We start from the raw sequence: 12,587 nt of genomic DNA, 5'->3' as shown, positions 1-12,587 counted from the left end.
AATATTATTTTACAATGTACGGTTTGCTTTTCCATTATTATGCTCAAGCCAAGGAAATGCATGTAAGTAAAATATAAATCACAAAAAATGCAAATCAAAATCCCTTTAAAACAAATTACCAAAAATTTAAAAGTTAATGGAAACAAATTGTATGTTAAAAGCATGTTAATTCACCCAAGTTGTGTGAACAGTGGCATGGGTGTGAGACCTTTGTGCTGTGGCGTAGTTGACACAATCTCGTATGAGGCCTCTGCCAACAGCTGACAAACGCGCCCTGTAGTGAGACAGTCTGGAGCTTCACTATAACAGCTGCCTCACCTACAGGTTTACCCTTTGGGTTATGGGGCTGGCAGGACTTAGGCAGGTCTCTAGGGCAGTGAATAAAGCAAGAGTCTATGGCATGCCAGTGTCAGGGCAAGCAGTAGGTTAAGAAACTCAGAGGCAGGCTAAGGTCAGGGCAGGAAGCAGACAAGGGTGGCCAGGTCCAGGCGGCAGGAAATCGTGGTCAGGTCCAAGCAAGAAGTCAGAATACGGGAGTCAGGTCAAGGGTGGACAAAGACACACAGAAGACACTAGATGAGACAGACAGGACAAGGCATGGCTTGTCAAGGAATCGGGAACACAGGATACAGGAACTTGAAGACAACATGCACTGCTAAGGCAAGAGACCCGTTGCTGAGGCGAGGTAATGCTGCAATACCCTTTCTTAAATAGGCTGGTCAGCCTGATGTCATCAGAGGGCACTGCTCAGCATTTCCCACCCCAGGGACTACATAATGCACATATATGCGTGTGCGCCTAAGGTAAGGCAGCTGGCGGCGTATCGGGCCTTGCTGGATGGCATTTGGGGCAGAGAGCTGTGCACTGACTGCAGGATGTGTCCAGCCACATTGGGGGTTAAGTGAGGCAGCTCAAGGGACCTTCCCGTGAGCTGCTAAATGTTGTCATGGTTTTTATCTATAAAAACTTAGCTCTGACTAACAAATGCTGAGACAAGCTGAAGTGCTTTTCCCTTTGTTGAAAGCCTGGTAGTATCTCCCAAGGATATGAAATATTAAATTTATATTTGCTCTAACTAAAATTCTGTGTTATATCCTTGTGTCCAAATATCTGCGGATAAGCGCCTTGTACAAAGTCAGGTAATATATGTACAGCGTCTAAAAGTAAAAAAAGAATCAAACAGTCTCTTAGCATAGAAGTCCAAAGATCAGGTACCACACAAGAAAAAGCTCTTCCTCATGTCGTCGTCAAGTCTGGTGATGGAACATGGAGGAATGCTTCTGTGCTGATCTAAAAGACCATAATTGGGGATGTAAGGTGAAATTTTAAATGGGGCCTAAATCATTTAAAACCTTGAAGGCCAGTAGTAATACTTTATTGAACACTTAAACTTACTGGTAACCAATGCAGATTTTTAATAGTAGAATTAACATGAGATCTAAAATATCCTGATTTTTAGATCTATTAAACCATAAAATTTCTGTCTTCATGGGATTTAGTTTTGATTTATTCAATTGCATCCAGTACTTCGAATTGCATAGGATCCAATGAAACAAGAAGTTTCATATCAGCATAGCACTTCCATATAAAATTGTTGCGCTCGGGGGTGGACCCTTGTCCTGGGGCAGAGGTGGAACGCCTCCTGAAAGGAAACAGGAGGTAGCTGCCCCCAGGGGGCGGAACACTGGAGGAGACAGAGACTAGGAAGAGCTTCACCACTGGAAGTCCGAGGTCCCCCCAGGAGGAGCCCGTATGGACTCAGGCCGCTTGGACTTAGGTGGACCTCGCAAGGACTCCTAGGAGAGTGAAAGTCCGGCGTGCCCATGGAGACAGGGGGAGCGCAATCGGGTTCAAAACTGGATGCTGGTTGAAACAGGGAGAACCAGAACAGTGTTGATGATGACAAGGCGAGGAACAAAGCCGGAATCTGGAGACGAGGTCAGACAGGCAAGGTCAATGTCCAGAGGTCAGTCCAAGAAGTGGTCAACAAAGCAGGGGTCAGATACCGGAGGTCAAACGAGGTCGAAGGCAGGTCAGGAACAGGCTGAGGTCTTTGAGGCAGGCGGGCAGGTCAGGAACAAGCCTTGGTCTTTGAGGCAGGCGGCAGGCAGGCAGGTCAGGAACAGGCTGTGGTCTTTGAGGCAGGCAGGCAGGTCAGGAACAAGCTGTGGACTTTGAGGCAGGCGGCAGGCAGGCAGGTCAAGAACAGGCTGAGGTCAGTACCAGAAGTCAGTCCAAGGGTACTACCTGGGTAGACAGACAGACAAGCACAGGAACAAGCAGGATACAGGAACTAGGATGCAGGAATGTGTCAGGAACAGAAGGATCCTGGAACGAGACTAGGAACAAGCAGGAACAGGTACAAATGCAGAGGCAATCTTAGAACAAACTGACCCGATTGCCAAGGCAAGGAAGTAGAGGCAAGAACTTCCTTATATCGGGGAATCAATCAGGACGTGCCGCGAAGCTAGGACCCGCCCTTGGCCCTACATGAATCCGGGCAGTCCGTGCACGTGTATGGGCATGGCCAACATGGCCGAGGACGCCAAACCTAGGCATCAAGCCCAACGAACAATGGAAGGCCCGGCAACCGCTGCTGCGGGACGCTGAGGCCTAGCAGGACTAGTAACCACGACGAGGGAGGTCATCCCGGGACCCGCTGTGGAACCATGGAGGTGAGCAGGCCCGTGCGCAGGCGGGGCGAGTAACAAAAATTATATTACATAATCTCCCATTTAATAATAATTGAAACCACTGTAAGACCATATTACCTATATCTATTAAATGGCTTAAGAAAATTCCATGGTCAATGGTATTGAAAGTCACAGTCAAGTCCAACAAATTCATAAAGATTTGTTACCTCTTTTTCCTACAAATGCTGAGGAAAGATGACCTAGTACGCTTAAATCAGTTGGACTCATTCTTCACTCAGCATAAATCTTTCTAACCATTTTATGGTCATTCCACCATGATAAAGCACAGCTGTACTCCACTTATTCTTATTATGCCCACTAATTAACTGAATTTAACCTAAGGTGAACACTGCAGCCATAAAATGAGATGGCTCAAACAACTGATTTTGCATAAATATTAGTCTCCAAGCACTATTTCTCTGGGAGACTCCATCACTGCCTTTGATATTACTCTATAAGCTTAGTCACAAAGACTCCAAGATTTCAGGATACATAAAATAATAAAAGGATACCAAGCTTCTCTTGGTTCTTAACTCACCAACAATAAACATTCTGAGAAACTGGCTGTTAGACCTATTAAGTAGAGATATAGCATTACAGTAAATAATTACCACCCAGCCCATTATTCGTGGCTGTGGTTGAATAAAAAAAACCAGGACAACACAGCTGAGAAAACCTAACTTCATCTAAAATGAAATCATGAATCATAATTTTGAAATTTACCGATCTTGCATTTAGTAAAATACATTTAAAAGTGATTGATGGAAACGTAAGTGGGTTGTTTCCGAACTTATTCTCTATTCTCAGCTAAAAGCCCTCTTTAAACTTGTTTATTCCGATGCTTAAAATTCCTTTGTTCTGGTTTGCTCACTTTTTCAGTTCGCTTTATTCTGTGCCATTTTGTTACTTGGCATTTCCTTTGCTGCAGCTTGTCCTTGGAAAGAGTCCTGAGTTAGGGTACCCTATATAAGATGAAAATAAATGAACAACATTGTGTGTATTGTGAAAAGCAATGAGATTTATAAGAATAATGGAAAATTATTTAAGAAGTGTAGCTGTACCATTTATGACTCGCTTTCAAGCAGCAGGACCTTTGAATGAAGACATAAGCTCGGTTGTGGATACAGCAAATGTGTCATTGGTTGGGGAGGAGGAAGATATAAGAAAATTATTACTTACCTGCTAATTTTCATTCCTGTAGTACCATGGATCAGTCCAGACAGTGGGTTATGTCCCCAATCCAGCAGATGGAGTCAGCACAAGCTTTGAGGGGGCGTATCCATATATACTACTACCCCCTCTGCAGGAGTTCAGTATCTTCTGACTCCAGCAGATGCGAGTAGGGGAATCAGGTCTGAGGAAGATATAGATTGATTATTGCTACAGAAAGAACAGTGTTGCATTTATTTCATTTAGACCCCTTAATGCCAGGCAGTCTGAACGAGCAACCTGAGTTGATAACTGTTATAATAGGTTCTGTAAAAAGATTTTCGCCTGTAGCAATATCTTGTGAGATTAGTTCTGGGTTATTTTGGGGGGTTTTGGGTACAGTCGCTTTAAGTGCATATAATATAAACATGCATGGGGTGAAAGTAAGTGTGGGAATTGCCCGAGAATAGTATGGAATGAGAGTGGTTCTGAGCAGTTGCTAGTAAAGTTTTGCATTTTCACAGAATATTTTTCTTCCCTGATGGAGAATTCAGAGGAGAACCACCATATGTTGGATCCCTGTGTGGACTTGAAATTTTATTAAGTTGTGGTACTATAGAATTTTGAAGTTAAATGAATTTGATTTGACTTCAATAAGGATGTACAATGCAGTATTTTAAAATGGAAGAAAAACTGGGACAATAAGTGCGCAATACATAAAGGTTTTGAATATAAAGCTACACCTTATCTACATTTACTTCAGTTCTGAAATTCATTTCCATGCCAGAGCATTATTTGATGCTTGTGTAAAATTAAAGAAGTAATTTCAAAAGCCATTTATCTGGATAAATACCAATTCACCTGAGCGAAAGGGCTTTTCGAAAATTATCCACACTCAAATCCAGCTATAAGCATGCATGGCTCCATGGACCCGGCTTCCTGAGGCCCCACACTCTTTGCAGCAGAAGAGGACAGGAAGGCTCATCTGCATTTCCTACCCCAATAAAGAACTCCAGAGGTCACCGCGAGCGAATCCAGGATTCATGTTCCAAAGACCTAGCTTCCTGAGGCCCCACACCCTTTGCAGCAGCAGAAGACCGGAAGGGTCATCTGCATATCCTTCCCAGCATCCCTCAGGAGAGGACTCCAGATGTCATCGTGAGCAAATACAAGCTTCAGACTCCACAGACCCAGCTTCCTGAGGCCTCACACTCTGCAACAAAAGAGGACCAGAAGGGAGCATTCTCCAGGGTAGCATTCTCAGAAGTGCTCTCCGTTCTACATGCAGAGGACCCCAGAGGCAGGCAGAGTCTCAATGTGTGGATGAGACAAACGTTTGTTAGGAACTGGGCATCATTTTGGGGAAGTGGGGGGCCCTTTATGAAAGAATGGGCTCTACCTTAATCAGAGTGGAACCAGGCTGCAGGCACTAACCTTTAAAAAGGAGAGAGCATAGCTTTTAATCTAGATGATGGGGGCGGGCAACAGTTGCTCAGAAGCGCATGGGTCACAGTTATTTATCTTTGAAGGATACTAAGAAAAACAGGGAAATTAGGGCATCCCAGTAGAGAGGTTGCAATAAATGCCATTATGGACCAGGTATCTTTAAGTAAAGAGCAGAAAGACCAAATTATCCTGGTCTACTGATGAGCAGATTGTTAATACAAACAAAAAATGTACTTTGAAATGTCTGTATACAAATGCTAGAAGTCTAAAAAAAAAATAGGATGGGGGAGTTAGAGTGTATAGCACTGGATGAAGAAGTAGAATTATTGGTATCTCAGTGATTAGTGGAAGGAGGATAATCATTAGGATACTATGATACCACGGTTCAATTTATATCAAAATGATAGATGGATCAAACTGGTGGAGGGGTACCACTATATGTGAAAGAGGGCATGGAGTCACAGGATAAAATTCTTCAGGTAACAAAATGCAATGTTGAATCTTTATGGATAGAAATTCCAGGTGTAAAGGGGAATAAAAGCAGAGGGGGGATGTATTACCGTCCACCTGGCCAGAATGAACTAACAGACAATGAAATGCTAAAAGAAATTAGGGAAGCTAACAAAATCAGCAGCACAGTAATAAATGGGTGATTTCAATTACCCCAGTATTGACTTGCTGAATGTCACATCAGGTTATTCTAGAGAGGTAAAGTTCCAAGATGAAATAAATGACTGCTTCATGGAGCAACTGGTACAAGAACACACAAGAGGGGAAACTATTTTAGACCTAGTACTAAGTGAAACACGGGATTTGGTGCAAGAGGTAACAGTGTTGGAGCCACTTGGCAATAGTGATCACAGTATGATCAAATTGGACTTAATAACTGGAGAGAGGACACTAAAAAAATCTATTGCCACAGCATTATCTTTCAAAAAGGTGACTATGATAAAATGAGGAAAATGGTTAGGAAAAAACTGAAAGGTGCAACTGTGAAGGTTAAGAGTTTAGATCAGGCATGGACATTGGTTAAAAATACCATCTTGGAAGCCTAGACCAGATGTATTTCATGCATTAGAAAAGGTGAAAGCAAGTCTAAATGACTACCAGCATGGTTAAAAGGTGTGAGAGAGGCTATAAAGCTAAAAGAACATCTGTCAAGAAATGGAAAATGATCCAAATTAAGAAACCAGGAAACGTCATAAGCCATGGCAAGTTAGATACAAAGCATTGATAAGGAAGGCAAAGAGAGAGTATGAAAATAAGCTTGTCATGGAAGCAAAGTCTCAACTTTTTCAGGTACATTTGAGATAAAAGGCCTGTGAGTAAGTCACTTGGGACCATTAGATAATCAAGGGGTAAAAGGAGCACTTAAGGATTTCAAAGCCATAGCAGAGAGACTAAATGAATTCTTTGCATCAATATTCACTGAGGAAGATGTAAGAAAGATACCCATGCCAGAAATGATATTCAAAGGTGATGATTTGGAGGAACTGAAATAAATTTCAGTGAACCTCAAAGATATACTGAGGCAAGTTGACAAACTACAGAGTAGCAAATCACCTGAACCAGATGGTATATATCCCAGAGTGCTGAAAACTGAGAAATGAAATTGCAGACATGCTCTTGGAAATTTGTAAACTATCATTAACATAGTCTATGGTTCCTGAGGACTGGAGGATTGCCAATGTAACGCCAGTTTTTCAAAAGGGATCAAGGGGTGATCCAGGAAACTACAGACCAGTGAGTGTGACATCTGTGCCAGGAAGAATGGTAGAAAACTATCATAAAGAACAGAATTGCTGAGCATAAAGCCTAGTTTAATGGGACAAAACCAACATGGTTTATTCAAGGGAAGTCTTGCCTCACAAATTTGCTATATTTTGTTTTGAGAGCATAAATAAACTTGTGAATAAAGGTGAGCCAGTTGATATAATATATTTGGATTTCCAGACAGCTTTTGACAAAGTCCCTCATGAGAGACTTCTTAAGAAATTTAAAATGTCATGGGATAGGGGGCAGTGTCCTATTGTGGATTGCTACCTTATTAAAAAAATAAAAAATAGAGTGTAGGGCTAAATGGTAAATTTTCCCATTAGAGAAAGATGAATAGTGGAGTGCCCCAGAGTTCTAATCTGGGACCACTGCTTTTTAATACATTTATAAATAACTTGGAAATAGGAACAATAAGTGATGTGATCAAATTTGCTGATGACACAACATTATTCAAAGTTGTTAAATCACAAGAGGATTGTGAGAAATTGCAAGAGGACCTTGCAAAACTGAGAGACTTTGCATGCAAATGGCAAATGAAATTTAATGAGGACAAGTGCAAAGTGATGCACTTAGAGAAGAGAAACCCAAATTATAGCTACACAGTGCAAGATTTCACATTAGGAGTCACTATTCAGGAAAAGGATCCTAGGCATCATCATGGATAATATGTTGAAATCTTCTGCACAGTGTGCAGCAGCAGCAGCAGCCAAGAAAGCAAATAGAATGCTAGGGATTAATAGGAAAGGAATGGAGAATAAAACAGAGAATATGTTAATGCCTCTGTATCGCTCCATGGTGCGACCATTCTGGTCACCACATCTCAAAAAGATATAGCAGAATTAGAAAAAGGTACAGAGAAGGGTGATGGAACAATTCCTCTGTGAGGAAAGACTAAAGAGGTTAAGACTTTTCAGCTTGGAGAAGAGGCAACCCGGGGGCAATATGACAGAGGTCTATAAAATGAGTGGAGTGGAATGAGTAAACGTTAATCAGTTGTTTACGCTTTCAAAAAGTGCAAAGACTAGGATATACACACAATGAAGTTGCTAGGTAATACATTTAAAACTAATAGAACGTTTTTTTTACTCAACATATAATTAAGCTCTGGAATTCTTTGCTAGACAACATGCTGAAAGCTGTTAATGTATCTGCGTTTAAAAACAGTTTGAACAGGTTCCTGGAGGAAAGGTCCATAAACCAATATTAAGTTGGAGTTGCAGATATTCACATTATGTGTGAGTGCTAAAAATGGCGACGTACTTTACACTAATGCAGCTGTTTTGAAAATTTACCCAATTGATTCTGGTAGAGAGATCCACTATTTGCGGTTTGTGCTGCAAATCTTCGCTTTTAATTAAATCATTGAAGTGTCATTTGTCTTCATGTGCTTTGGAAGCTTGTTGCAAGAATCAAAACTGGTACATTTCAGTTACTTGATTAAAATAAAGTGCACTAATGTATATGGTGTTGCTTGTGTTGCTGATTTATTTTCCCATTGAAGTAGATTTTTCCTAGCATTGGAAGGAACATACAGTGCTAAGGTAAAGTCTCACGGTCAGCGCCTTCAAACCATAAACATAAATCCTGTTATAGGCATTAACTTTATTGTTGTCTCATTTATTATTATTTATTGTCTATTCTTATTTGTGATGTTTTTATCCAAAGAATATTACCACTCAGAAAGATAAACTGATCCTAATGATTTCTGCTGTGCATGTAGTACTGACATGCAAATAAAGCCTTTTATGTTTTTTAATTGATATTTGTCTCTTTTATCTCTTTATAGGTCAACAGAAGAAATCATAGCACTTTTTATATCCATAACATTTGTGCTTGATGCACTAAAAGGCATTATCAAAAGTAAGTGCAGTAAAATAATTTACAGTTTGCTCTGTGTTTATTTCATTAAACAAAAAACCTTTATGACATTCCTTTCTCTCATTCAACCGCCTCCACCCAACCCAAACAAATTAAACTGTTGTCATTGAATTGACATTGATAGAACTTCAGGCAAAATGTATTCCATTCTTTAAAAGTGTTTTTCATTTCTATAGACTACGATAGTATGCACTTTATTAGATTGATGACTATTTTTAGGTTCCTTTTATTTCATATTCTTTCATTTATTCATGTAGTTTAGTAAGATCTAATTAAACATAAATTAGAAGTTTATTCTCTTTTATTTCTATAGTTTTAAATGAAACAAGTTGTAGGTGAGACATGTATTCAACTAAATCTCTTCCTCTGTGACTAGCTTTCAAAAGCTATGTTACCTTCATCACATCAGTGAAGAAACTGCATAGTTTCGCTTGGTTTAAATAGTACAGTGTTAGCTAGTCCTTAGGTTATTTTTATATGCCTGTTAAAGCTCAGTATGGGAGGGGGGGAGGGTTCAGTTGACAGAGCTGTCTGACTGTAAAATTTTACAGTTCAAAGAGCCTATATCTGATAATGGGTGAGAGAGCCAATGTCCTTAAGTACTGTTGTGTTTGCATTCTTGTGTACTTCTAAAATTCCCTTTAATACAATCAGTGTACTTAACGGGAACTTTAGAAGTACACAAGAATGCCAAACATTAGAAATTAAGAGGATCAAAACTATGAAAGAAACACAAAAGGACTTAGTAAGGACATGAACTTTCTCCTCTATTATCAGGTATAGGCTCTTTGAACTGTAAAGTTTTATTGTCACCTCTGTCAACCCCCTCACCCCTCTTGACTGTACTATTTAAAACTAGTGTAACTGTGCCATTTCTTCAGTGGACCAATAGAGGGGCTGATATACGGCTCGATCCAGTAAGGCCGCGGTAAAAACAGTGAGGTAGTGTCAGGCGCACCCTTCCTCCCCGCACGCACAGTTCTCTTCACTAACTCCCCCATACTCTCCTCTAATCGCATGCAAATGCATGCCGCGGCTTTAAAGCGGTAGGGAAGGGTTATGGCCACGTAACCCATTTTACTGTATAGGCGCTTAATACAGCGCCTATACAGTAACCAGGGTGCGCTGGTACCTGTCATTTCAAATGACATTTGAAATGACATTTGAAATGACAGGTACCAGGAAGTGTAAAAATCAAAATTTTTAAATACCTGTCGGAGGGCCGCGTGGGTCCAGGCGGCCGGCGGGATCCGGGGGGCCGGTGGTCGCGTGTTAAATCTAGGCCGCGGGCGGGTGGGCGCCTGTTCCGGGCGGCGGGGGGTGGACGCGCGTTAATTTCAGACGGCCGCGTGGGTCCAGGCGGCCGGCGGCGGCGGGAGCCGGGTGGTCGCGTGTTAAATCTAGGCCGCGGGCGGGTGGGCGCCTGTTCCGGGCGGCGGCGGCAGCGGGGGGACACGCGTTAGTTCGAGACGGCCGGCGGGCGGTGGGTGGTCGCGTGATAAATCTAGGCCGGGTCCGCACAGGCGCACATTCACTGCCGGTGGGGGCTGCCTCTCCCGGCAGCCCCCACCGGCAGTGAATGAATGAATGCGCGCCTGTGCGACCCCTGCGATTCAGCGCTCAAGGCAGTCACATGCCGTGACGTCACGCCTTGAGCGCCGAATTGCAGGGGTCGCACAGGCGCGCATTCATTCATTCACTGCCGGTGGGGGCTGCCGGGAGAGGCAGCCCCCACCGGCAGTGAATGAATTCATTCATCCAGGCGGAGGAGCCGGCTGCTTTCGCCACCGGCTCCTCCGCCTGGATGAATGAATGCGCGCCTGTGCGACCCCTGCGATTCGTACATATATATGCGTAGGCGAGCGCATCTTGCCGTGCATCCATATAGATGTGTATATGGGTGCCCACGCGATTGTTTTAAAGTTAGTGTCATAGAAATCTCAGATAAGTAGGAAGTACTGATATTTTACAGCTTGAAAGTCTGAATTTGCCTACTTTTTTAGAAGCTTCTCTGGATGATAAACGTGTGCATGCAACGTTGTTGGTTTCTTTTTACTTACACACAAGATGAAGACCTAGTACTTAAAAAAAAATATTTTAAAAACAAAGATTTCCTTTTTTGTTTAAAATAAAGTGTACTAACGTATATGGTGGTGCTTGTGTTGGAGCCAGATTCTTTCTCAAGTATTCTTGTAAATGCATTATTACCTTTCAAAAGAATACGTTTTTTTTTTTACCCATCTGCTACACTGGGAAACCTTTTTAGATAAAAGTGCTGAGATTTAGTTATTTGGACTTCTGTTTATTATTAAAGGTAGGCTACCATGTTTTAGTCGTAATCTCAGCTGATTTGGCTATTCTTTATTTGAGTGATTTTCTTAACTTTTTTTCTTCTTTATGCTCACTCCCTTTTTTTCTTGATAATAGGGATTGATATTTGATCTGCTAATTGTATTTTTCTTTTATGCTTACTTGTGTTAATTCTGCATTGATCAAATACATTCTTGTAAGTTTATCATTATTGTGAATGATTTAAATGCCAATAAAAGTTAAATTATTTAAAAAATGCTTAGTATACATAAAAACATCATTTATAAATATAAACCATGTTTCTGCACAGAAAACATGGAGGTCAACATTCAAAAAACATTTAGACTATTAACTCACAAGTTATCTGTTTAAATGGCAAGATTGGCATATTAAGCCACATATCCAGTTATAGTTTAGCTGGATAAAAAAAGAAGTGTTTCTAGGAGTGTTTTGGGAAGGAGTTAAGATATCAGGCTAATTTAGCAGAATTTCAGAAATATCTGGCTAAATTATCCAGATAACTGGCTATTTATCCCGATATCTTCAAAAGATATCTGGATTAGCAGCACCGTCAAAAATAAATGTGGAAGAAAAAGTAAAGGGATTTGCAATCTTGTCTTGTTGGGCCATGTTCCCCATACCCTCAATCCCTTTTTTTAAAACGTGCCACGGTCTGCTGCCCCCCACCTCCCTCCCCTTCCCGGGTTCTCTCAAAAAACAAAAATTGTATAGCTGCTGCCGGGCCTTTCCCCCCTGCCTCCCCGCAGTTTAAATATCTTCAAGGCTATACCCCTCCACCCCCTAGGCCCCTACCTCCTGCCGTTCCCGAGAATTCGAAAAATTGCTGCAGAGAGCGGGATCAGAATTTATCCACACCTCGCAATCTCCAGAGCAGCCTTCGTATAAACTACACTGGAAGCGTGAACTAAACAGTGCGCTTCCAGTGCTAGGAACATGTACTTTGTACTTTGTTGACTTCACCACTGTCTTCAGTTATTCCTTTAATAAACTTAGGAAAGATTTCATCAAAATCATTTTTTAATGTGCAGCTAAAAAATATTAAAATGATAATGTGGTGGGGATGGGTGGCAGGTTATCACTATTTATTCAGTCAGTATTTACTAATGTCTGGGATACAGACTGGAAAATCATTTTTGTCAAGAGAATTTTTACCTTGGAACCTTAAAACAAACCTACACCCTAAGAAAAATTGTGCAGCTGGTAAGAGGCTTCAGGCTGCTCAACGTGGGGCAGTACAGTGACAGTCCTGCCTGACCCAGGGTTTTCTATGTCAATGCTTGTAGTTCCATTCCCTTTCCTGTTCTTGCCAGGTTT

The 12,587-nt window shown here is 41.5% G+C and overlaps 1 protein-coding gene across 3 annotated transcripts in view; it reads left to right on the top strand.

Moving 5' to 3' along the window:
* SLC4A11 (solute carrier family 4 member 11) overlaps window positions 1-12,587 on the top strand; it is a 726,210-nt gene that overhangs the window by 646,589 nt on the left and 67,034 nt on the right. For all 3 annotated transcript variants that reach the window (XM_029593900.1, XM_029593909.1, XM_029593918.1), the window contains exon 13: window positions 8,851-8,924. In XM_029593900.1, coding sequence (XP_029449760.1) covers window positions 8,851-8,924 — 74 coding nt within the window. The remainder of the gene's footprint in view (window positions 1-8,850; window positions 8,925-12,587) is intronic.

The sequence above is a fragment of the Rhinatrema bivittatum genome, chromosome 1 (assembly GCF_901001135.1).
Source record: "Rhinatrema bivittatum chromosome 1, aRhiBiv1.1, whole genome shotgun sequence".
Classification (NCBI taxonomy): Eukaryota; Metazoa; Chordata; class Amphibia; order Gymnophiona; family Rhinatrematidae; genus Rhinatrema; species Rhinatrema bivittatum.
This window is presented reverse-complemented; position numbering and strand designations above follow the sequence as displayed.